The 26,266-nt window shown below is 32.2% G+C and overlaps 3 protein-coding genes and 1 non-coding gene across 5 annotated transcripts; 3 read left to right on the top strand and 1 right to left on the bottom strand.

Annotated features, from left to right (window-relative positions):
* Window positions 1-3,915: 3,915 nt before the first annotated feature.
* On the top strand, window positions 3,916-9,139 carry LOC137832222 (proteasome inhibitor-like protein). Its single transcript, XM_068640267.2, has 9 exons — window positions 3,916-4,442; window positions 4,537-4,708; window positions 5,027-5,170; window positions 5,625-5,705; window positions 7,234-7,311; window positions 7,423-7,457; window positions 7,546-7,612; window positions 8,356-8,433; window positions 8,851-9,139. The coding sequence occupies exons 1-9, from the start codon at window positions 4,268-4,270 to the stop codon at window positions 8,927-8,929; spliced, it is 909 nt and encodes a 302-aa protein (XP_068496368.1). The 5' UTR covers window positions 3,916-4,267; the 3' UTR covers window positions 8,930-9,139.
* A 4,444-nt stretch (window positions 9,140-13,583) lies between these two features.
* LOC137832221 (5'-adenylylsulfate reductase 2, chloroplastic) lies at window positions 13,584-16,525 on the top strand. The gene is made up of 5 exons (XM_068640266.2): window positions 13,584-13,881; window positions 14,007-14,162; window positions 14,294-14,414; window positions 15,013-15,820; window positions 15,931-16,525. The coding sequence occupies exons 1-5, from the start codon at window positions 13,791-13,793 to the stop codon at window positions 16,159-16,161; spliced, it is 1,407 nt and encodes a 468-aa protein (XP_068496367.1). The 5' UTR covers window positions 13,584-13,790; the 3' UTR covers window positions 16,162-16,525.
* A 3,129-nt stretch (window positions 16,526-19,654) lies between these two features.
* On the top strand, window positions 19,655-22,654 carry LOC137832220 (glucan endo-1,3-beta-glucosidase 1). 2 transcript variants are annotated; one of them, XM_068640265.2, is made up of 3 exons: window positions 19,655-21,330; window positions 22,100-22,127; window positions 22,253-22,654. In XM_068640265.2, exons 1-3 carry the CDS (start codon window positions 19,983-19,985, stop codon window positions 22,407-22,409), a joined length of 1,533 nt encoding a protein of 510 aa, XP_068496366.1. In that variant the 5' UTR covers window positions 19,655-19,982; the 3' UTR covers window positions 22,410-22,654. The 2 variants fall into 2 exon arrangements, with proteins under 2 accessions (XP_068496366.1, XP_068496365.1); XM_068640264.2 differs by having other exon boundaries at window positions 22,250-22,654.
* A 1,234-nt stretch (window positions 22,655-23,888) lies between these two features.
* TRNAF-GAA (transfer RNA phenylalanine (anticodon GAA)) lies at window positions 23,889-23,961 on the bottom strand. The gene has a single exon. It is a non-coding gene; the product is annotated as a tRNA-Phe (tRNA).
* Window positions 23,962-26,266: the final 2,305 nt, after the last annotated feature.

Raw genomic sequence — 26,266 nt, 5'->3', positions numbered from 1 at the left:
AGTTTTCATTACACAATTAAGATATAATCATGATTAAAGAAAAAGAGATTACAATTTGATCTATATATACTAGATAACGCCCTAAAAAAATTATTATCTAATAAATAATACAGAGAGTTCTCTCAACTCCTATTTTATATGATATTCATTATATTTTATGTTCTGACTTGCTTGAGCGTTAGAATATCATCGCAGGAAGACTAGTAATATTTATCTAATATTAATTAACATTATTAACCATAATATTCCATTAATTTAAACATGATTGATTCATAGACAGATTAATAATCATAAAATGTTGCGAGCTGATTTCTCTAACCATGATAGGCAAAATAATAATGTTGAGTGTTTTGATTTCATATAAATAACCTTCATATATAAATCTTTTAAAATTCGAAATTATACAATATGAAAAAAAAAACTTCAAAATGATGCTCATCGGATAAAAACATAACAGTCTCAAATACTTAATAAAAAAATTATTGTTTAAAATGTAATTTTTGTTAAGAGAAATTGTAATGTAATTTTTCTCATCATACATGACTATCAAAATCACGTATACATATAAGAAATTTTGTTAAGTTGTAATGAGAATACCCAAATCAACTTCTTATAGTTTTTCTTTATATTACTTAACACGAAAGCTCAATAAATATTCATTTCAAAATAACAAACTAAGTATGTACTGGAAATGCACAACAATAAAAATGGTTTATATATATATGGTATTGAAGTGTCTGCATAGTTATGTAACATTCTTTAGTTTAAGTATGTTCAACCATGTGAAATCTATATAAAAGAAAATATTTCACAATGGAAGAACTCAAAATATAATGAGAAATGCAAAATATAATAAGTAATTATTAAAACACTATTATAAATAATTATATTAAGTAGGAAAAATATGTGTTTAATATAAATCCTCTAATATATTGATGATCTAAGTCATATAAACTGAGATATCGAATGATGAGAAGTTAATAAGGTAGTTCATACATACTGGTCTTTACAAATATTCGGTATTGGATGTTTGAAATTATCATGATCTTTGAGGTATGTAATAGATGTTAGTCTTTACTAGTAACATACTTAATGAGTATTATGAAAGACAATGAATTCATATATAATCAATATGATAATACGATTGAAATAAAATTGAAGTACTAGGGTTGAAAATAAATCAAGGTACTATGATTGCATATGAACCCATGTGGATTGAAATGAAATTCAATGATTGTGTTTGAAAATTAATTAATGTGTGATCTATATGAATGATATTGAAATTTTATATAATAACATTATTTAAAGAGATTTTTATGAAAGATTAGTCTGATTGATTCCTTTTACGTGAACTGGGTATATTAATAAATTTTATTTTAATAACTTGTCATTACATATGTTTATTTGTGGATAAATTGCAATGATTGTACTATGTAGACGAGTATAGATGCACGAGGAATGTTAAGAAAATAGTGGAGAACATTGTTTTATTTTATTTCCATTGGAAAAAAAATGTATATTTTAAGATAATACAGAAGGAAAATTGAGGTTAATATTGGTCAATTCAAAGCTAAATCAAGCTAGATTGATTGAAGATGAGATGGTGTTTGATGGAGGAAAAAGATGAAATAATAACAAGTAGGTGGGCTTAAATTCAACCTGGCAACCTAAGAAATAATAAAAACGGTTTCATTGAGACTAATAAATGTTTTGATTTATGTGCACGATATCTTCTATTATATTACATAAATGCTCTGATTTAAGCACATGATTTCTTCTATTATATTACATAAATGCTTTGATTATGTGACAAAATATTCAGGTGATAGACATCACGTTCAGATCTGATGGAAAGTTACCATAAAACGACACATTAATGCATGAAAGGATCAGAGTCAAAGATCTAAGCCCATGAAGGCTTATAAATAGACAACCACTCAGAGGGATTATCTCATCTCGCATCTTTACACTATATCCACAACACATCGAATTTTATGTTCTTACTTACTTGAGCGTCAGAATATAATCATAGGTGAAACCCTTTCATTTTTTCAAAAGACTAACTCATTAGAGTCTGGAAGGAGTCCATGAGGAGCTCATCCAAATTTCGACCGATCTCAAGCCGATGAGAACAACTTGGTTTATCCAATGAAAAGCACCATAGTGGTAAAAATTTTCAAAAACCTCATTTTTGTAATGTATCCACCACCCGAACCAATCCACACACATGCTTAAGCATTTTGTTTATAATATTAAGCCTTCTAACAATCAAGCTAGTTCACCAAAGTGAGCAATCAAATGAAAAGGATAAATTTTGACAAAAAAAAATCCTAAATCTTTCTTAATGCAAGAGGACATAATAATTCTTATTCAATTGTGACTCAATGTGTAAAAAAAAAAAAATCAATAATTATGAGAGTTGGTTAATCATTAGGCTAATATTAAATAAGAATCAAAGGTTCTCCACCCTATAGTCTACACTCAAATCAAAGTAACTGGTATATAATTCTTTATGTGATGGATTTAAAATAATGCAGTTGTATAAAAAATGTGGATTTTCAATGTATAATTTCAAAAGTAACAAATTTAAAAGTTTAGTTTTATTGAGAGATGAAATAAAAATGGCATGCAATTTTTAAACTTTAAAAGAAAAAAACAAATTTTTTACTTCAAGTGCATACTCATTATTTTCAAATTTTAGAAAAATCTGGAGACAAGTTGAATATTGTTTCGCCCAATAAGATAAAAAAACAACAAAAAGAAGTAGTAAAAGAAAAGAACATGGAGATAACATCACTTCTATGTCTGACATAGAAACTTCATTTTAATATAATATTTTCAATTAAAAAAAGTTGATTAAGTTAAAACAACAGATAAAAGACATACAGTGTCAAAATCAAGAAAAAGATATGAAGTTTTAGATAATTATGAAGAACAATTCTAACATAATGAAAGAACAATTTGAATGTCACTTAAAAATAAACAACCAGATAAAAGAAACTCAAAGCTACATTAGAAAATAAACATTTAATCACTTAAAAATAAACTATCATAAAAAAAATCTGAAATTGTTTGAAAATAAACAACCAATATCATAGTATGAAGTTATTTGAAAATAAATAACTATTAATCGGTTGAAAAAAAAACAATTATCACATTAATAATTACTACTTTAATTATATCAAGTTTAAACCATCAGACTTTATAACAGTCACAAAATTCAACCTGAAATTATTTGTAAAAATGTGTCTCATTCTTCAAAGCTCGACAAAAAGTATAAGTTTAAAATAAAAGCTCAATTATCCTAAATCTGATTCAAAATTTGGAAGCTTGTATATTACCAATACAAAAAAATATAATACCATTTGAAATAATTGGACTACATCCAATTAACTTTCACTTAAAATTTGATTTTTTTTATAACATATATTAACTTAATATTTGATAAGAGACTATGGTAAACATTTTACTATATAAAAAAAAAATTCTATGAATACATTTTATAATGAACACTCAATCTAAGTTTAATTCACTTAATCTTATATACTCATTTAAATATTATATCAATTTGAAAGTTACAATGAAATCACATTCAATTAATAGCTCTTGGATAATTTGAGCTATTTTTTTTATAAAAATAATAATTAAAAAATAAATTGATTATTTTATTAAAATTGAAAAAAGGTATACATCTCTTAAAATCTCCAATAGTTAAAATAAAACTGAATATAAATTTATTAAAACTAAAAAACAGTGTGATTTAAGAAAGTTTTATAAGATTTTTAATTTAGTTTCAAAAACTGTCTGAATTACAACAGAAAAACAAGAATTTGCCATTGTTTAATTTATATGGTTAATAATTTTGTTGGATTAAAAGGTGTTAACCAAAGTTGTACATATATCTAAACACATTCCTATTCCTGAAGATGTTCGCATTCATGTCTCTTTCCTTTTTTTTTATCATATTATTTCATATCACATGCAGTATGTTTACATTTGCTTTGTGAACTCAACATAGATTTTTTTAATATTTTTTTTGTGATAAAGTTGTGCAGGTTTATTTTATCAAAACCTTTTATTGTCCATTTTATATAATAAAACCCTTTTTTATTTTTATTTTTTTATTGTTCTTTCTCAATTAGTTTCTAGATTTTTCTTTTTCTATATTCTATATGTATAGTCAGAAAACTAGTTGTGCTCTAATTACGCAGCGCACCGAAGGAGGCACTGCAGTGTCTTGAGCGAGAAGTATCTGTTGAAAACAACGATGGCGAGTGAAAAGTCGGTGCTTGGGGTGATCAGGGCCGCGAGGCCAGCCTTCCGCAATCGAAACGACAAAATCGCGTTTGCGATTCACTCCTCTTTCCTAGCCTCCGGCTATATTCTTACCGCCACGGGTCCCCAGGCTCTCTCGGACAATCCTTTTTCTGATCCATCAAATGGTAATAACGAAGAAATTCAAGAAATCCAAGTTTTGTCTTTGAATTTTTTGTTGCTGATTTTTTATGTTTGTTGATGTGCTGCGATTGTGTGCAGACGAAGTGTCCGTTGATAACTGGAACGAGCTAAACGAAGAGTACGCGTTCGTTTACGCGAATCCAGAAAAGGGTTCGGAGAAAGTGCTTGTCAAGAGCCTCGTCATGAATGACAAATTGCTCGTTAATGTTTTGTCTCAAGGGTCTTCGGAGCCTATAAGCCTCGAGATTGAGTAAGTGATACTTTCCCCTTTTTTGTTTTGGCTGAAAATTCCGTTGTTTACATGTTGTGATTGAGAAGTTAGGGTTTTGGAGTGTTTTATTTCTCTTTATTTTTTTTTTATAAATTTGTACCTTTTTTTAATTTAAGTTGTGGATTTGTTTGTTGGCTTTAATTGTGTTTTAATTATATTTTGAGGGGTGGGGTGTTTGGATTTTTTTTAGCATGAAATGTGCACACAAGTTTAGAGTCTTGCAGGTTGGGGTTTTTTGTTGTGTCGAATTGTGTGCTCACTTTGACATGGTGTTTGGGTGTGATTTTTCATATGCAGTGTTGGGGATTATTCTGGAGAGGATGGGGGCAGCAATTATGCTCAGCAGTTCAAGAATTTGGGTAAGCTTGTGAAGAGAATCGACGGGGATATCTTGTCTAAATTAGATGGTTCTGCTGCTAGTGCCGGCTCATCTCGTAGAAGGTGAATTTGGATTTATGAACTTTGTGTGTGTCTTTTAAAATGTTAACTGGGAACGCATATCTTATGTAACTCTGTGATAGTGAATGCTTCAATTTTTCTGAATTAGGCCATTGTATAGAGTTTAAAACTTTTACATTGATAGTGGATCAAAATATCAGTTTAAAGATTTTGACACCATCACGCCGTTACATTCAAATGCATGATTGATGGCAATGTATCAGTGGATGAAAATTAAATCTCTCATTCTTTGTTGATAACTTGTGCTACTAGTATTGTTCAGCGTCCTGTTTTCATATTATAAGCATGTCGCATGAGAAAATCTACCCATTTGTTTTAATGTTGGGTTGTTATATTGGCTAACTGTGGCATTACCCCTTTATATGAAAGTTTTATTGTATAATGTCCTATGAACTGGGATCCTCTTTGAAAAATTGTCTCCTTGTCTTCTATACAGTTCAGAAACAAGGGACAGAACTAGACAAGATATACCTGAGCCTGTTAGTGGATTTGGTGAACCTGCTGGTCCTCCACCTCAGTAAGGGTTTAACATTACTCTGTTGCTTTCACCATTTCAATGATTTTTGTTGCTGATCAGTGGATTGATTATCAATTCTTTGATTTTACTCACTGTTACTGTTGGCAAATATGAGCATTAAAATTCATAGATCTATATATCAGGGTTTCGTATATTTGATGTTCCATACTTGAAAATTATGAAAGCAGTCTGTGGTATGTGCTTATTGCTGGGTTTTGGGAGGGTTTGTGTCGGTGGATGGGACAGTTTATGTATCTTACCTATGCACGCCTTTAATTATGATGTCCTATACATGATGACCGTTTCCTCTGATTCTATCAAGTCGAAGGATGTCCTGATATGTCTTCAATCAGTGTTTGTTTCTGCACCTCAACTAAACTAGAAAATTTGCACACAAAATTGCAAGTATAGGTGATTTTATCTGAACCTAGTCATGATCACCCTAATCTAATCAGAATTGAGTTTTCTGCAAGCTGGTGTGTTTTGGGGGAGCTGAACTCATAAACTTGGACAATTTTTAAGTTATTTCACGAATGTGATAACATGGTTTCCTCATAGAAGATTCTGTGTGTGCAAGTAGTGGGTGGCAAGTGTAGTTTATGGACCACTGCACATGGGGTGAGATTTGAGACGGACCATTTTAATGATCAGAGATCTTGGGATTGATTGATCTTGGTTTGTGAGAACAGATTCTACAGTAATCGTACTAGCATATATGACTGTAGTTTGCGCAAACTTTGAACAATGTCCCCCAAAACATTCCGTGAATGCACCAATTTAATAGGATTCTCGTTCCTATATAGAAAAGGTAGCATTACTGAACCAAATCAAATCAACAGACTGAAATGAAAGAAAATTGTTCCCAGTTCCAATAAAAAGTCTCCTTTAGTCCCAAGTTATGACCAAAATCCCCCACTGCAGTTGAATTTCTATATTTAGACAGATTCATTAGATCTGCTTATTCTCTATTAATAAATTTCTCCCCTAATTCTTTATATAAGTCAGTTGGTGCTATTCCCTCGCAAGTCATGTATATTCTTAGGCCTCCATGAATATTTGTGGTGGTGTCTTAGACCCAGATTATTGGCAGCCGGGGCAGTTGAGCCCTGGTTCCTATCGATGCCACTTGCCTGGATTTTTACTGTGCTAAATATTCTCTTAAGAAACTTATTAACTATGATATCTTATTTGTGTTTCTTGATCAATGATGAATTTCTTCATTGTGAATTGAATGATGGGCATACATTTTGGGGCAAATTGTTCATGGACAATATGGACAATAGTGGATTCCTCTATTTCTTTTCTTCCTCATGGAGAGGAATAATTTACTGTTAATTAATCTGAGACATTTTTGCTGTTTTTCCTCGTCACTGGCATACTAATTAGAAATGGAACCAGTTGCCTATGTGCCAAGCTGGTTTCAGTATCATTCCTTTTAATGTTCCCTGCATATAACTGCTACTTGCTTTTATTGCTTTTGTGCTTGCTTATTAATTGTTTTTTTTATATTTTGTTTTCTTTTGTACAGAATTATTTTCCCTTCAGTTCCCATTGGTTCTGGTAGTGATCTTGTTCCTGGGCCTGCTGCTGGAGTGCTTCCCTCAAGGTATTCTTACCTGCATTACTTTTTCATGCTCTTGAGTCTTGACATAGTTGTTATCCCCACCTCTTTTTTCTAATTCTTTTGCCCGTTGAAACTTTCCTCCCTTGATTTCAGGGGTGGTCATGGCATTGGTGGGAGCATGCTTGTAGGTAAGTTTAACATATTTAGTTTTATGAAATTGTTTATTATTTTTGCATAACCATAATTGTGGATGCTAAGTTCGACACTTTGAATTAGGGCCTGATGACCCCCTGTGGTTTGGTGGTGGTATTGGTCGAGATCCTGCTTTTCCTGGACGAATGCCGTAAGTTGCTTAGATCTCTCTCTCTTTTTCAGTTTCTGAGTTATTAGTGTAGTTAAAGGCTGTGCAACCTACAAAACATGCCTTACTCGCTGAGGTGAGGGAAGGGAAAGGAAGGGAAGGTTCCAACTTCTTTGCTGAGGCAATGTCACTTCACTGAGGTGTACATAACTTACTCCTTGACTGTGTGCTCTGTGAGAGAGCCTGACCAATGGGCAATGGGTTTAATAGACCCCAGCTCATGAAAAACATCAGCTTTCTTTGTGTATAATACTGCGTGAATTGGTCTCTTTTATTTTTTGTGGAGTAGTTTTCGGTTCTTTTTACTTGCTGAATGATTTTCAATTGTGTCACAACTTGCATTAGTTTAAAAAAGTCATTTCGCCCAAAACATTTTAATGATTATTTTTTTCTCTGTATTTTATATTCTTTGGTTTCATGTCATACAGCTGGTATGCATTGTAAACATTTTTTTTATTTAAAAGTTAATTTAAATAAATTTTATGAATTTTCAACAAAAAAAACTGAACTTTATAAAAATTTCTTACTACTTTTTTACTTGAACTGAAATAATGGAAAAAATGAATAGTGTTGAAAAGAATGGAGAAAAAAAAGAGAGGAAGTGGATGAATTTTACTTGTGGCTAAATAAAGGAGTTAAGGGTGGCATTTGCCTTTGACTACCTTCTATCTTGTACCTGTGGCTAATTTTTAAGCTTATCTGTGGGTGTGAATCCATGTAAATAGGGGTCTTCCTCCGGGCGCGCGTTTTGATCCCTATGGTCCTCCTGGTATTCCTGGTTTTGAACCCAACAGATTTGCAAGGTATGGCTCAAGGAAATCATTTATTCCGTCAAAGTCATTTGCATTTTTTATATATTGTTTTATTTTCTTGTTCATCTTTGTCTTTTATGTTAATTTTATTGTACATAGGATGTTGAAAGTGAAACCCAGTTGTAAGTCTGAACTGGGATTATTGTTAAAGGGGTAGTGATTCAATAGAAGAATTTTAAAAAGTAGAGAGTGAGTTAAGGATATTCGATACCTTGAATTTTAAAAATAGATTATCTCAAAAACACGACCTTAAGCTTGGTCAAGTGTTTAAGGACAAATGTTTAGCTGGTAAAAGCCTGATTAGAGGTTTTCTTCTGAATTGCTTGGTGTACAAGTATGAAGATATTTAAAAATATGTATAATGAAATAAGATATATATACACAGCCTTTCTGACTCCCGTGGTGCAGGAATCCTAGAAGACCAGGATATGACGCTCATCCAGATCTGCAACATTTTCGGAGAGATGCTGATTCGGACTACATATAGATATATTACATTTTAGTTGTCGTAATATGGACAAGTTCTACGGCCAACTTGTGTCTACTCAAATTTACTAAAACAATTTCAGCAAACACTAAAACTTCATACCTCTATTAGCTTTATTCCAGGAATTATGGTAATTGGATGTTTTCATATGATGTATAGTTAAGGATTTAATTGCATTATAGTTTAAATAAGATCTTCCTCCATTTCCTATTTATCAATGTTAATTGGAATTATTTTGTCTGTTGTAAATTACTTTAAAAATCATTTTAATTGTATATGGAATTGTGACAGAATTTACCTCTGCACTGATAAAATTCAATAATAAGAATGATAAGAAAATCAATTATAAGAAATTAAAATTAGTTATTAACACAATATCTCCCATATCTGAATGGAACGCCAAGGTTTCCTGACATCTGATTCAAGGAGTTATATAAAGCAAATTCTTTTTGAACGTAAAATAAAAGTACACATGTCACCCACCTGCCTAACTCTATTACAATTTCATTAGTAATAAAATAAGTAGTAAATCATGGTTAATTAAGTAAACTGTAGAACTATTTGTTAATTTTTAGAACTTTGATTATAAGGCCAATATATTTTATTAAACAAACAAGTACCAACTAAGTTTAATTTAATTACTGGAATGAGTGAGATGCATGCTGAATTATATATTTTTTTTAACTAAAATCTTAAAATTTTCATTTCCAATTAAAATTTATTTATGTTTGCAGTTTTAGATTAATCACGTTTTTTTCTTCATTAAATTGAAAGTAATTTCATTTTTGTTTGTCCAAATTGCAAGATACATTATTTTACTTTCAAAAAAATTAAAATACTGAGTTGTAAGTCTTATTTGAAGAGATGAAAAAGTGGTGAACGAATAACCTAACATATCTCGGACTTTGAAGTAATTCATTCTAATTTTAGAGCAAAGATATTACATACAAAACACGTCTATTCAAATAATCATTCAAATAATCAAGAAAAGTAAAAATTGGCGTAGAGGAAGAAGTAACATAAAGAAATTTAGTATAATAAACAAAATTTTGATTAATCATTTTATAGTACCAAGGTTAAGAATTGAGGTTTTGAATTTAGAGTTTAAGACTAGGAGGAGTTCAAATTAAAATCTAAAATTAACTTCTAATACAGTAGGAGGAGTTTAAAATTAAAATCTAAAATTAATTTCTAATACTCAAATCTGTTAAAGGATGAAGTGAAATCTCTAAAAAAATGACAAAGGAGGAAAGAAAAGAAGTTTTCTAAAAATACAATAATTATTTTAAAATAAAATATTAATAACTATTTTTTAATATATTTTTTACTTTAAATATAAAATATTCAAATATTATTTTAATTATAACATCTATTCTGAAACTATTTTCTAAATCCTTATAAAAAATAAAAGAAATTGATCATCTAGAATGAAAAACAACAAAAGAAGAAGGAAGAAGAAACGTTGTATATAAAAAGAGCATTAAAAAATGAGATATGTTTCCAAAGAAAACGAAACCATGTCTTATCAAGCCAAAAATAACAAAAACAGAAAAAAAAATTGCTAAACACACTTAAGTGCAACTATACCACTCATTCAACAAATTGGATGAAAAGTAAAGATTTGTTTTGAAAGTATTACTTTTCTGAGACCAGAAATGATGAATTAAACTTTTAACCTATTTATTTTCAAAATATTATAATTGAAATAAAAAGTTTATATTTTAAAGGATTATTTATATTATAAATGATTTCAAATTAAATTTAAAATTATAATTATAATTAAATATTTAAAAATAGTATTTTTAAAGAATTGGGATGTTTGTGGCTTAGAAATTTAAACATCGTAACGAAACTTCATGTCTTCACACAAAGAAGTAATACGAAGGTATTATTGAATTATTGTAAGAAAATGAAAACCTATTTCGAAATAAATACTGACCTTATGCAAATTGTTATTTATTACTTGGGAAAAGTTGAAAACAACATGGAATCGTCATTGCTATCGTTTGTTTTTCTTTTGTTTATGATTAAAATTTGTGGTGCGTGAGGACTCGTGTTGGTCCCATAGCGTATTTGTGGGACAATAAACCCTTTCGGATCTCCAAAGGTTGGGTTATGAATGGGGCTTTCATTCTGCACTCACTTCCACTACTTTTTACTTTATATATACTTCATGCTTTTCACATATTATTATTGCTGTATATGCATAAACTGACAAAGATGCTTCTCATTCATTGCAATTTCTTAAGAATCTTTTCTCACTCACTCTTGCTTCATTCTTCATTCAATCATTCATACTAAACGTGCTCTTCCTTGCTTCGAATATTATGAAATCATTTAAGTAATACAACTGAGAGCAATTTTGTATAACATGGTTTTAAATATGATTAAATCTTAACTAATCTTATTTAACAAAGATAATATCAACTGCATCATGTTCCATACATTTCCAAGTTGTTTCATAATTGCTCCCTTAGCACTGCAGCCATGTTGATTATGACATCCTTTTCGTAGCTCACCAGTGGCTTCAATTCAAACCATTATTCTCAGTGACAATCACATATTTACTTTGGTTTTATAAATAAAAATAGGGTCAAGTGGTGAGGGATCAATAAACAGAACAAAGTTGAATCTCATAAAAAGAACAAAAAACATTGAGGCTGGAGGACCACACGATGACGAGTTTTGATGCCAAGAGAATAGTGACCAAATATGAATAAAATCGATAGAGCACCAAATTCAAATACTAATAAAAAGAAGAGAATAAAACAAAAGGAACAACACACGGGGACATAATATGCATATAGTTTTTTTAATACATTTTAATTACAAGGTTTACGACGCTTTTATGTTATTTTTTATAAAGTGCTTTATTCTTTAATGAGTATTTAAAAATTAACTATCAGAAATTTAGTGTTTAATATTTTATTGTTATATGTAATTATGAATTTGTTAAATATTTTCTTAATTTTTTTAGTCGACGATTGATGTCACATCCCCATCTCATCATTAGGCTAACCAAAGTAAAAGTCCACATTAGCAAAGTCAATCGACATCACAAGTCCATTTACGTTCAATCAAGATAATGAAGCTAAGCCTCGATTAAGAGTTAAGTAATGCAGCCTTAAATGCAGTTCAACTCCTTCACCTGACCTAATAAGGAAAATCCATCAAATGTAATATAAATAACACATATCCCAATAATAGTTACGTCATCATATACAGTGTCTTGATAACCGAATACCGAACGTCTTTGCTGACTTGAGCGTCAGAGTACCTTATGTAGATACCTTCTGAATCTGGATTACGAGAAGAGTGAAAACCGAGGTTAAGATGAAAGAACGAGGAATTTGCAAGGAAAGAAGTTAAAAGACAGTACAACTGGCTGATAAAAGAAGATAGAAAAATTATCTCAATAGTTCTCTAGGTTCCAAACGTAATAATAAAATAATTTTTAATAAGTATAATTAAAAGTAAATTACTTATCTTTTAAAAATCAAGTATGTTATAATTTGATGGTATCTTCACTGAAAACAAAGAGTAGGTATGGTTGTTCGTACGGATAAACGTTTTTTAAGATCGTGACGCACACACGCAAAACCTTTACTGGTTCGTGTAGAGAAAGAGATTCGGTTGCAGTGATCAATACAAATACCACTTTGAAGAGTAGTAATTAAAAATAAAAATGTAACAAATTGCGTTGACTTAAATAGAATTGTTTGAGTTACAGTTATTACTTAAGAAAGGGATTAAATGACTGATTTAGGGTCAACAAATCAAAATTGACTTGTTTTGTTAAGACAAATCCAAATTAATTTGAGATGAATGAATCATAAACTAAAATATTATTGTTTTAGTAGGTGTCACAAAAGTGTAGGAAAATTAAAAAGTGTTTCCATAATATTTTCATATTTTATAAACAATACCAACAAATTATAAAAAAATCCTATTTTCCTTAATTATATTTTTAATAATAATACTTAAATTAAAAAAAAATCAAAATACAATTTTATTTTTGACATTTAAATTAAATCTAAATTCAAGCTTGATTTTACAGTTCTGGCGACTTTTTTGCCGACAATTTTTAGAAAAGGTAACGTAATGTTGAGAATGTTTAATATTAGTTATTAATAATTTAATATACTTGTTCTATCCTTTTTATTGCATTTTATTTATGAGATCTTTAATTATTTATTAACGAACAAAACAAAACCAATAAAAAGCATGACATTGACGCACCATCGCACACTCTCAAAGAACCAATATACATTTGAAAATAGTATAATTTCCCCACTGACGATTATACTTACGGCTAATTATTTTTAAAATGTGTTTTTACCGTAAGTAACTTAAATATTACATTACCTGAAAAATGAAGATTATATCAACATTTTAACAATTCTTGAAACTCAATCACAACATAAGCAACACGAATTGATAGGCTCAACAGTGATTATCAACAATTATTCATAATAACAATAATAATAATTGTAATTTTAATTTTTAAAAGTAGGCAATTAATCTGTAGTGCATTTAAAAAGAATAAATAAAGGAGAGAAACAAATAATAATAAATAATAGGTATAGAGTAAATAAGAAGAGGAAGAATCTGGGAAGATAATGAATATTTAAAAGTGACATGTGAGTCTAACTTGACCGCGCGACCGCAGAGAGGCCTCGTGCCACGGGTTTTAAGTTGAACCAATAACTGAACGCCACGTAAGCGGAATGAAGAGAGCTTGAATTGCGTCCAGGTTCAATCACACTTCTCTTTATAACGAAACCTTGGTTCTCCTTCTTGTTCTTCAGAAAAAACCAACAGAATCTAATCTTCAATTTTCTAGCTTAGATTCCCTTCTCCAATGGCTCTCGCCGTTACTAGCACTTCTTCCTCTTCACCAGCACCGTCCACTTCCTTCTTCTCGCGCCTTGGATCTTCCTCCGATGCAAAAGGTGTTGATCTCCATTCCTTTCCTTTGCTCTCCCGTTTTAACCAATAACCAACTTGATCTGAATTTCTCGCTTCTTATCACGTGCTAGGGTATCGTTAATTAATGCCTACGTGTTTCTGTTTTCAGCTCTGCAAATCGGTTCGTTTCGATTTCCAGAGAGGCCTAATCTTTCCTCCGTTATTGTTAATTTAACTCAACGATGCTCCTCGGTGAGACCTCTCAACGCCCAACCACAGCGGAATGATTCTATTGTTCCTCTTGCAGCGACTATTGTTGCTCCTGGTACATTTTCCGCGTTCTGTTGTCACCACATTTCCTTCTTTTCACGGAATTTTCTATGTTGAGGTTTTCTTTTGGCCTTGATTGGAGGCGATTTGAACGTTTTTTTGTTTGTTTTGGTATGTGATGTGCAGAGGTTGAGAAGGGAGAGGAAGATTTCCTGCAGATAGCGAAAGACCTTGAAAATGCTTCTCCTCTTGAAATTATGGACAAGGCTCTCGAGAAATTTGGCAACGACATCGCAATAGCATTTAGGTAGATTCTTAATTTCATGTATTGGTGCTTTTGTGGCCTGGTACTTTGTTTATGTGGATTTGCATGAATATATGAATGTCTCTTTTGAATTTTACCCTCAGGTGTTGTTTTTTTGGATTGGTGGGGGGAAATTTTCAAATATTTCGTATGAGTTTCCATAAACTATGCTACATTCACATCTATTAGTAGATAGTGACGTACGAAGACAAGCAGTAGACACATGATTTCTAACTTCTCTTGTGCATAAACATCTTATAGTAGCATGTTTCTACAAATATTTGCAAAGAATTATAAAATAAAATAAGTAAATATATTTAATGTAATGAAAATATAAAAAAATGTTATTAAGGATAATTGGAGAATGCATAGAAAACTTTGCAAATCAGGTAGGAAAATTAATAGGAGAATGACTTGGAGGAGGTTTAAGAATTATTCTGTTGGTGACAATGTGTGCTGCTTTGGCTTGTTTTCATTAACACGTCGAATTGTTAATATATGAAAGTTGTAGCTTGAATCTTATTACGTGTGTTGCGGCAAAAGTATCTTTGTATGACTATGTATCTGGATTTGGATTTTAATGGGTAGTTTTGCCTTTCAGCGGTGCTGAAGATGTTGCTTTAATTGAGTACGCGCATTTGACGGGTCGACCCTACAGAGTGTTCAGCCTGGACACTGGGAGACTGAACCCAGAAACTTACAGATTTTTTGACGCAGTTGAGAAGCATTATGGAATTCACATCGAGTACATGTTCCCTGATTCTGTTGAGGTTCAGGCCTTGGTAAGAACTAAAGGGCTCTTCTCATTTTATGAGGATGGGCATCAAGAGTGCTGCAGAGTAAGGAAGGTGAGACCCTTAAGGAGAGCCCTCAAGGGTCTCAGAGCATGGATCACTGGACAGAGAAAAGACCAGTCTCCTGGTACTCGGTCTGAAGTCCCCGTTGTCCAGGTTGATCCTGTTTTTGAGGGACTGGATGGTGGAATTGGCAGTCTGGTGAAGTGGAACCCGGTCGCAAATGTTAATGGGCTAGACATATGGAACTTCCTTAGGACCATGGATGTGCCTGTAAATTCATTGCACTCCCAAGGTTATGTTTCAATTGGCTGTGAGCCATGCACAAGGCCAGTTTTACCTGGGCAGCATGAAAGAGAAGGAAGGTGGTGGTGGGAGGATGCCAAGGCCAAGGAATGTGGTCTTCACAAAGGTAATCTAAAACAGGAAGATACTGCCCAGTTTGATGGAAATGGGGCCACCCCTTCAAATAGCACTGCCACTGTCGCTGACATTTTCGATTCCCAGAATGTGGTCAGCTTGAGCAGGGCTGGAATTGAGAATTTGGCAAAATTAGAGAACCGAAAAGAATCATGGCTTGTTGTGCTCTATGCACCATGGTGCCGCTTCTGTCAGGTTAAACACTATTCCCTAAACATCAATTCTCTGTTAATATCATCTCACTATGGTTCTTTTGATTCGAAATTACCATCATCTAATGAGATGTTTATTGTGGACTGAAACAGGCCATGGAGGAATCGTATGTTGATTTGGCAGAGAAGTTGGCAGGGTCAGGAGTGAAGGTCGCGAAATTCAGAGCGGATGGAGAGCAGAAAGAATATGCAAAGAGTGAACTAGAGTTGGGAAGCTTTCCCACAATACTTCTCTTCCCCAAACACTCTTCTCGACCAATCAAGTACCCTTCTGAAAAGAGAGACGTTGATTCGTTGATGGCATTCGTGAATGCCTTACAGTGATGGGCAATTGAGTATTTCGCTCAATGTTCCGTCGTACAATGCTGGCAATAAATTTTGCCTCAGATTTTGGCAATTCAGCTATAATGGGGATGATGGCAGTTTTGGTAGCAAAACGAAGATTCTCAGTTAGTAGTATCCCTGTATAGTATAGTTGACCTTTCTCACGATTATAAAGGTGTATGAGGATGTGATTTAATGTCTGGGTTAGATGAGTAGATATATGGTTTGTATTATGCTGTTACTTCACTATCAGAATCTAGTCTTATATTAGATTTTGCCAAATTTCTATGATCGAATTCCAAATAGTAACGTATACTGGTTCAGCTAATGTTGCTTATGTAATAATATCTCAGATTGGATTTCATCATTGGGTTCCTATGTTTCTTCACTGCCTATATGGTATGGCTAGTAGGAACTGTCCGTGAAATTTCCTCTTTTTAATTATCAATCTTCTATTGACTGGATTTTTTACCCACTGATGATAAGATGGACATGTATAATTTTTAAAAGATAAAAGAATATGTTATTGCTAATTATAAGGACTATTTGGCACTCATACTCAATAGTTGGCAGAAATAATTTTTTTATGTAGGATCTTTTCAATGAAACCAAAGATAAAATATACAACTTTACGAGAGATAAAAAAAGTTATTGAAGTTTATTTAATAAAAAGTTCAATATAAAAATGAAACTATAATTAATAATTTATTACTATGTTCATTCATGTTTTTTTTTATAATTTAAATTAATCTTTTCATAAACAAATTTCTTCAAATAAATATGGCAAATATTTCTTCAAAAAAATAAATATTGCAAATATCTTTTTAAATATTTCTCAATCTTCTTTAACCATAATCAATTTTAATAAATTAAAAAAATATCAAATACTCAATTTTAGTATCTCGCTGCAACCAAATGATTTTGTCATTATCTTTTAATTTGTTTCCTCTAATCAATATTGATGAATTAATTTATTAAACTGTTCAAAACAAAATCAAATTGCAAAACTGGATCTTCTAATTGTTATGGTCTAATGCAAACTATCTCTACTATAAATATGAAGATACTGCAAAAAAAAATAATCTAAAATTAACATATTCAAATATCAAAACATACAGTCACATAATTATATACATTCACATAATTATATAAATAAATAAATTGAAAGTAAACAATAAAAAAAAGCAAAATAATTAAAGTTATGGAGTATAAGATTTAATATTTCATACCGCCTCATCATTCTGTTTACCATACCATCACTTTGTGTGCACCATACCATCACTTTGTGCGTATTATTATATATACAAGTTTATTTTACCAATACAAAATATATTTAATTTTATAATCTTTTTATATATTACTTTAGGATATTTTTATATAATATAGTTTTTATAAACAAATGTTAAACTCCTAAAAACCCGGGGGTTGTATGGATTCAAAGACTAGTAAAGGAACAAAGTGACAGATCCAATTATTGGGGTTGATTTTTTAGATTCCGATTTAAATGTGTTTTAATGTAATTGTAAATGTATTTAAGTCATTAGAATTGTATCATCATAAAAGGGATGTTAAGCAAACTAAACAACCCATTAGACCTCTACAACATGAACAAAAATGAAGCAATATGGGAAAATGTGGCCCATTATCTGAAACATAGAATTATGTAATTATTAAATCGTCCAAGAATACTCCTGACATTTATGTCAGTCATGGTACTAAAATAATTATGTTATGAAAGCTATTGCTTTCAAATATATATAATAGTACACTCTAATAAACTGCTACTTCTGGTCCATGTTATTTGTGCTTGTCATTTACTGCAGACTCTTTTTTACCCCTTCATTTCTTTGGATTCCCATTTCTGATTGTTACATTATTGAACCCTTTCTGATTATTTCTTGAATGATTATTTCTTGAAGCATGTTTTATTTCTTCATTAACTAGCTTATGGATGTCCAAACATAACATTGGAGCTAAGTTTTACCCAATTGAAATATAATCATAATTTATGTCAGTTTAAGGTGTGGCCTTTTTTCTGTCTCTTTTTCTAGTAAAGTCTTATTCTTTTTCTCACTCTACCTGTGGCTGTTCAGCATCATCCACACCCACTATTCAATCCCTTAAAAAGAGAGTATTTTAGTGGGCATGAGTTGAGACATCTCAATATCCTCCACTTTTTCTTTTAATTGATCTTAAGTTGGCTACTTAAGCAAACATAATCATAGTTATTCTTTAGCTAATTATGGCGATTGTCATTGAAAAATAAAAAGCTTCCAAGTGCCAAATATATATACGGTGGTAAAGTTAGTTGGTAAGAAAGTTCCCTTTATGGGATCAGGTAAGCAAGGGATTATTAAATATTCAAATATTTAATTGTTGTGAAACACTGAAAATGATGATTAGAAAATCAGTTTTTTTTTTTTAAATTTCTACTTTAAAATAGTCTGATATTCAACAATGTGATGATAATGAGTAAGTTTGTGGTACTCTAGTTTGTCTTTTTTGTTTTGTTTTTATGATAGAATGAAGAAACATCTCAATACAACTGATAAGATGCCAATGATAAATTATATGAAAAAACTACCTAGAGAATAATATTGTAAGAACTGAAATTTCTTTCGTTTTGGACAAAGTAAAGAAAAACGTATATTTTAGAGAACCTTTTGGAAGGCACACACCTTATAGGTCCAGTAAATGATCAAATGCTTTTGGGTCATAAAGTTTGGTTTCTTTGGAAAAAATGGTATGAAGTAGCGGTTTAATTAGGTAAGTATTTTTTATTATATAATTAGTATATACTAGAATTATATTGATTTGTTTATGAAGTTTGTATCTGATTAGAACGTGGGAGATGTTGAAAGCTAGAGAAGAAGAGAAGCTTTTGGATGCAGCAGTGAAGAAGCAACGTGTGTCTGCAGAAGCCAGGCTGTTGCTGTGTTGAGATTTAAGAATCATGTATTAGTGTGCCACAAACATAATTGGCTAAAACAAAGTAAAAGTCAGTGTCTTCCACCATAGAATACAATTGTTAATGCTTCATACAATGAAGCCAACAGTTTCTTAATTTATTGCTTCTCCCTTTTGTTCGAATCCCTATGCTACAACTGTGAAAGTCAAATTCCTTCCACAAGTTTATGTCTCATCCCAATTTTTGTTTTCTACCGGCTTCAAAATTACACACCCTCTACTTGGATTAGTAGTTGTACAGATATTCTTTTTAATGGGGTATTCAAAATTTGTTCACTACAATCTACAATTTTTCACAACAAATTTTCAAGCGATCATGTAATGCTTGAATTTTTTTTTGTAGCGGTTTCCATTATAGCGCGTTGGCTATTTTATAATCATGTTGAGATATAAATATAAATAAAATAAAAATATCTCTCTTTAGGTAGATTTTTTTTATACTAAAAAAAGATGTGTTAGAATTAACACTCCCCTTTCTTTAATGCAATTGTTATATTTAACTATAACCAAAAAGACAATTAGACATATATACGGCATGTAAGAACTTCTGATGTTAAGAGTGATGAAAAGATATTTTAGAGAAGTGCGCGGATGAAAATCCGTAGAATTTGAACCGACAAGGCTTATGCATCACACAACAGCCATAGTGAAGAATGAGGAGCACACACTAACTTAAACTCACAAATCTACAGACAGCACTGTTTCTTGGTTACTTTCCCTCTCACGCAAATTCCGAAAGAAAAAGAAAAACCACCAATGTCCAACCCAACTGTGAAACAAAGAACCCTTTCAAAAGACAATGCAAGAAAGCAAGCTGAGAAGCACGACAAGGTGAATTGGAATTGAAGATTCCAATGATAAACTCAAATTATCTCATCTTTTTAGTCTCACTGTTACTAATCCTAGCGTTTACCCAACATCATGCGGCTACTTCCGACCAAACCAACGCGCCATTCGTGGGCGTGAACATCGGCACAGACGTCTCCAACCTCTTACCCGCACCAGACCTCGTGAACTTCCTCAAACACCAAAAGATCACTCACATCCGTCTCTACGACGCCAACCCCGACATCCTCCGCGCTCTGTCGGGCACCGACATCCACGTCACCATCAGCGTCCCTAACAACCAGCTCCTCGCAATCGGTTCCTCCAATGCCACTGCCTCCTCCTGGATCCGCAAAAACGTCGCCGCATTCCGCCCCGCCACCCGCATCATCGCCGTCTCAGTCGGCGACGAGGTCCTCACAACCCTCCCCTCCGCGGCGCCGCTCCTCCTCCCCGCACTCCTCTCCCTCCACGCCGCCCTCGTGGACTCTAACCTTCACAAGGACGTGGTGGTGTCCACCCCTCACTCCGCCTCCATCATCCTCAACCCTTTCCCTCCCTCTCAGGCCTTCTTCAACCAAACCCTGGAGACCTTCATCCTCCCTCTCCTCCATTTCCTCTCCCAAACCAATTCCCCCCTAATGCTCAACCTCTACCCCTACTACGTCTTCATGCAGAACAAAAACCTCGTCCCTCTCGATAACACGCTTTTCAAAACCATCCCCGCTTCGAAACAAATGGTTGATCCCAACACTCTTCTTCACTACACCAACCTCCTCGACGCCATGATCGACGCTGCGTACTTCTCCATGAAGAACCTCAACGTCTCTGATGTCGTCGTTCTTGTCACGGAAACCGGTTGGCCTTCCAAAGGGGACTCCAAAGAACCCTATGCCACACTTTCCAACGCTGTCACATTCAATTCGAATCTTATTAAGCATGTTTTGGATCGGAGTGGCACCCCTTTGCATCCCGAAACCACTTCTAGTGTTTATATATATGAGCTTTTTAACGAAGATTTGAGGTCCCCGCCTCTGTCTGAGGCTTATTGGGGTTTGTTTTATGGGAATGCTACGCCGGCTTATTTGCTTCGTGTGTCTGGGGTTGGGGCTTTTCTGGCTAGTGACAATGCTAATCAGACATATTGTGTTGCTGGGGATGGTGTCGATTTGAAGGTTTTGCAGGCTGCGTTGGATTGGGCGTGTGGACCCGGGAGAGCGAATTGTTCTGAGATCCAGCCTGGGGAGAGTTGTTTTCAGCCGAATAATGTTAAGAATCATGCGTCTTATGCTTTTGATAGCTATTACCAGAGTCAGGGGATGTCTCCTGGATCTTGTGACTTCAAAGGGGTAGCCATGATCACAACCACTGACCCCAGTAAGTTTAAATTAATCTCTCGTCTTTTTTGGTTGATTTAGAGTTTTTGTATTGGTTGCTATTCAGTTCATTCTTGCTAGGCTTATGAATCTTCCTGGGGTTTTAATGTGTATGATTATATTTCTCTAGACTCTTTTCAGTTGTTATCATGTGGTTATAATGCTTCTTGTTTTACTTGATAAGCTTGTTTAATGATGTTGAGGTAGACTCTATGGTCTAAGATAAAGAACAGGCTTTGTGAATAATAATGATTTCAACTTACGATTGGGGAAAGGGAAAATTAGAACTGTGGCGAGGCAATGATTTTTTGTATGAAAAGCAATTAGTGTGTGGCACCCACGTAATGCAAAGGCCCTTTGTCTAGACTCTACTTTTATTTGAAGAACATCAATTGAAAAGGAGGGGGGAAGGGGGAGTACTTGAGATTGCAGTTACTTGTTGAATAAGGGGAAACTATGAACCTCCCAGTGACTGCCATTTGGTTTTAGGATTGTAACACAGTTGGATAAAATTGATTGGAAAAAGAGTTCCAATTCTCTTTAGTCAAAACATAAGGTTTTAGGATTGTAACAGGATGCTGGCTTGTCTGAGGTCCTCTGTTTGGTTGTCTACCCTGGCAGTTGCAGAGATTCTCCATATAACAGTCACTTTCTTGCTATTCAGTGTATAATTTTCTCAGTTTATTGCAAACCCAGTTATATCGAGTATACATGCAATGCAAGCATATTTTCTCTATACCTACATTAATATAATACGTTTTTCTTTGCAGGTCGCGGCAGCTGTATATTTCCTGGAAGGTAAGAAACTTTTTCTGCTTAGCTGCCCGTTGTTTTTCATTGTTTTATGGATCTAAACCTTTTGAAAACAAAAATAAGTAGCAGATTTACCTAATGTTTCTGTTCTCATACTGTTGATGCAGTAGGGATTTAAGCAACAAGACAAAGCAAGTGGTGAACACTACTCACTCAAGCAATGCAGGGGATAGAACCTTTAGAAGCATTGAAATAAGTGCAATCTACGACATTCTGCACAATTACTTGGTTGCTATTTTTCCTCTTTTGTTGTTATTCGTTCTGTGAGGCGAAAAATTGATTTTTTTAGTTTTTTTTAGGGTGGGACGTGGTAGGATATGTAGGATATGTAGCAAAAGATTTCTGAATGACATGCTGTTCTAAAACTTAGAGCTTATGATAGGTGCTCTTTTCAAGAAAGTTAAAAGGGGTGGGTTGTAATTAAATATGTATCTTGAAATTATATTTGTTAATTAATCTCTGTAGTATATGAACATAATGGAAGTGAATCTTCTGAGCTGAATTTTTAATGAGACATGTTCTCATGTAAGGAGAGAGACGCATTATTACCAACATAATTGGGAGTTGGAGTACGACAATTCATCAGTTTCTTCTGGCTAAAATATGTTGGTATCTGTAAAATGAACGTTTTCCAATTTTGGTTCCTATAATATTTGAATTTTTTTATTTACAATATTACGTGGTTTGTGTAAATGAATATGGTGTTAAGTAAAAAGTCAAATGATCTTTCAAAATGATGTTTACTAGTAGTATAATAATGTTAGTTAGAAAGTATTTTATAAGAAATGAAACCAAAATCATACCTTTTATAACATTAAAAATAGTGATTTAAAATTTTACAAGATGAAAAAAAAACTTATTATATAAGACTAAAAATATATTTAAATCTTATTTTAATTATATCAATTATATTTTCAAATATTATAAATGTGTGATTTTAACCTATACTTAGTGTGTTTATCCATCTTCAATTTGACTTGATCTGCTCAATAGAAAAAATAATAAATTATTGAAAACCTAAATTTGATAAAATATTTAAAGACAGAGGTTTACTTCATATTTTTCTACTTATTATTTAATCTATAAATAAATGTTCATAAATTAATAAATAACTTAACACAAGAAATTGTACCACTTTTACAATTATTAAACAATAAAATTACAAAATAATGAATATCTAAAAAGTTATTTGTTGTATGCTCTACTTGAGAATAAGTGACCCCAATTCGTATAATCTGTCGGTTAAATAAACTGGGCTAAATAACTATTGAAATAGATCAACAAAACAACTGCTTCTTCCTGCACCCCATATGCTCTTCTTCCACCTCCAAAAATTTTCGTATTTTCAAAAATGTTCCTATGTAATATTATGGGTTATGTAATCCTCTAAAAGTCAATTTTCATATTCATAATTAATTTCCGAATTACATAATTTGAAAGTTTTTTTTTTATATGCATGATTAGTTTTCAGATTACATAATCTGAAAGTCTTTTCTAGTTTTTGGATTATGTAATTCAATTTTTTTTTTCAAATACATGTCCGGATTATATAATCCAGAATAACATTCTAAATATGAAGGTAACAAGAAAAAGAATAAAAAAGTGTTTTCATGTTTTATATGGGATGTCAGAAGAACAAATGGAGGTGCAGGAAGAAAAAGTCCAAACAACCTCGCTTAATCTGCTATCTTGATAAAATCATCCATAGGATGAGGCCCAAATCGGAAAAAAATTAAATTAATATAATGCGGTGAACGTGGATCGAACACGTGACCTTCAGATCTTCAGTCTGACGCTTTCCCAACTGAGCTATCCCCGCATATTGATTTTTATATCACTAATAAATTAGTATAGGTATGATTTTAGATATATTTGCATGCTTTATTAACAAATTTTACACATGCTATCCCTTCTTTCAATATTATCTATACCTATATATAAAGGGGATTCCCCTTCTAACTGTCATATAATATTATTTCAATTTTATTCTTAGATTTATATTTTATTTCATTATTTTAAAAATTTAAAAATATATTATTTCATTTTTTTAACGGTTTTAAATGTATAACAGAAATATATAACAGAAGAGATAACATTACTTTTAAAAATCAAAACTAAACATATCTTTTTCTCCCATCATTTTCTCCCATTATTTTCTCTCATCAAACGATATTTTCGTCTTCATATTCAAAATATGAGAAGTCATTCTTACGTTCCACGACCACGAACCCAAGAACCCAACCAGTAAGCGTTGTCTTTCAATTATAAGATAGAAGATGAAATTGCAATGTATGAATTTACTTTTATTTTTTATGTTTTATTTATTGATAATAATATTATTCTTATTGTGCTAATACATAAAACATTGAAAGGGAAAGAACGTACCGCTGCAATTGTCAGGTTGAGTGCCATGGCGGTAGTAACGAAGTCGGCGATTTTGATTGACTCACCGCAGACATGGGCAAGGAGAGAGTTGTTTGATGGGCCACCGGTGTAGAATTGTGACATAGTGGATTCATAATGGTAGTTGGTTTTCAATTACAAGGATTCCATTTAGAAACTGCTGCCACTGTGTAAAATCCTTCAGGTTTCAAATTTTTTCAAACTTTTTAAATTTGAAACTTTTCAAAATTTTAAATTTTAAATTTTCAAAATTTTTAAATTTTAAATTTGCGAAATTTTTAAATTTCAAAAAATTTCAAACCCTAAAGTAAAACATTTCAAAAAATTTAAAATTTAAATTTTAAAAATTCTTAAATTTTCAAAAATTTAAAATTTTTTAAACCCAAAAAATCTTTAAATTTTAAAATTTCGAAATTTTCATATTTCAGAATTTTCAAATATCGAAATTTTGAATTTTAAATTTTTAAATTTTTAAATTTAAATCTAAACTGAAGGCTTTATAAACCCATCAAATATTTTCTATTTTCTTATTCAAAATATTAGTCGTAATTTTGTTTCAAGAACCACGAAATCAAATCAACCAGTAAGTAGTGTTTTTCAATTGCTTCTACACAGTTGACTCTTGCAAATTCGTAAGTATGTATATAATTATTGTTTTGTGTTTCTTATAATAATTACCAAAACCATTCCATTAACAAGATTCTCCATTTTTTGTTTCGTGAACATTTATAACTCTTTCAAATTAATCTTTTGGTCTCATTACCTTTTCTCTCTCTTATTTTCTCTCTATTCTTTGTATCTCTTTTCTTCCTTAATCTCTTTTAATTTTATTATATGCGATTTGCAGTTTGAAGAACTTTCACCCGTTATGGCCTGGGATTTGCAAGCTATTGTGGGATGCACCATTGCCCTAGCCACCACTATGGACAACCCGAATCTCATTCTTTCTCAAGGTTTTTGTGCTGAACAAGATGACCTACTTTGTGATTTTCGGAAATTCTCATAAACCAAAACGGTGCTTAATGAATTGGAAGAGATTTACAAACCTTTCTACCCTCATGTTCATAACAACCCTCATCCCATCATTTCATGTTTCCAACCTATCCCTCATAAAAATGTCAAAGAACTCAAACTATCAAACAAAGTAGACGAATAAGCACAAGATTTGCACGACACGGAAGCATCTAAATGCAGAAGAAGGTAAGTCATTCATCCAACTGAAATTGAAAATTGATGGTACATGTATAATTTTGTTTTGTTACATTAAAAGTCAACCTCTTATGTAATATAAGAATGAGGGTGGTGAAGCATATAAACCGCGACAGATGGTGTGTCAGACCCACAAAAAGGGTAGTATTGGATTTAAATTTTGGGCGATTTTGGTGTTTCACTCTCTTATCTCCCCAGAGTCAACTTTTCCTATCCATGTTACAAAGACCAAGGTCAAAGACTCATGGGAATGTGGAAAAATCATAAACCAATGAATGGTGACACTTTACTCCAGACGAGGATGTTTGTGTTTTCAGAATTGAAGTGCTCCCATTTTGCCTTCACAGGGTGCAAGAGTTACACGGTCGAAAAAGGTAGATACTTTTAGGAGTGTGGTGTAAAGAAACTCAACAAAGCAACAACAATAATGATTCTTTGGAGAATTGTGTGTTCCTATATATTTTGGGATTATTATTTTACAATCACATGGTGATGAGTGTGCATTTGTCCAT

Source organism: Phaseolus vulgaris, chromosome 6, assembly GCF_051622355.1.
Source record: "Phaseolus vulgaris cultivar YP4 chromosome 6, ASM5162235v1, whole genome shotgun sequence".
Classification (NCBI taxonomy): domain Eukaryota; kingdom Viridiplantae; phylum Streptophyta; class Magnoliopsida; order Fabales; family Fabaceae; genus Phaseolus; species Phaseolus vulgaris.
This window is presented reverse-complemented; position numbering and strand designations above follow the sequence as displayed.

Coding starts and splice junctions, on each gene's coding strand:
- LOC137832222 (XM_068640267.2), top strand. CDS start 4,268: ATGGCGAGTGAAAAGTCGGTGCTTGGGGTGATCAGGGCCGCGAGGCCA. Junction 5,706..7,233: donor CCTGCTGGTCCTCCACCTCA/GTAAGGGTTTAA, acceptor TCTTTTGTACAG/AATTATTTTCCCTTCAGTTC. Junction 8,434..8,850: donor GAACCCAACAGATTTGCAAG/GTATGGCTCAAG, acceptor CCCGTGGTGCAG/GAATCCTAGAAGACCAGGAT.
- LOC137832220 (XM_068640264.2), top strand. CDS start 19,983: ATGATAAACTCAAATTATCTCATCTTTTTAGTCTCACTGTTACTAATC. Junction 21,331..22,099: donor GATCACAACCACTGACCCCA/GTAAGTTTAAAT, acceptor TTTTCTTTGCAG/GTCGCGGCAGCTGTATATTT. Junction 22,128..22,249: donor AGCTGTATATTTCCTGGAAG/GTAAGAAACTTT, acceptor CTGTTGATGCAG/TAGGGATTTAAGCAACAAGA.
- LOC137832221 (XM_068640266.2), top strand. CDS start 13,791: ATGGCTCTCGCCGTTACTAGCACTTCTTCCTCTTCACCAGCACCGTCC. Junction 13,882..14,006: donor ATCTTCCTCCGATGCAAAAG/GTGTTGATCTCC, acceptor TTCTGTTTTCAG/CTCTGCAAATCGGTTCGTTT. Junction 14,163..14,293: donor AGCGACTATTGTTGCTCCTG/GTACATTTTCCG, acceptor TGTGATGTGCAG/AGGTTGAGAAGGGAGAGGAA.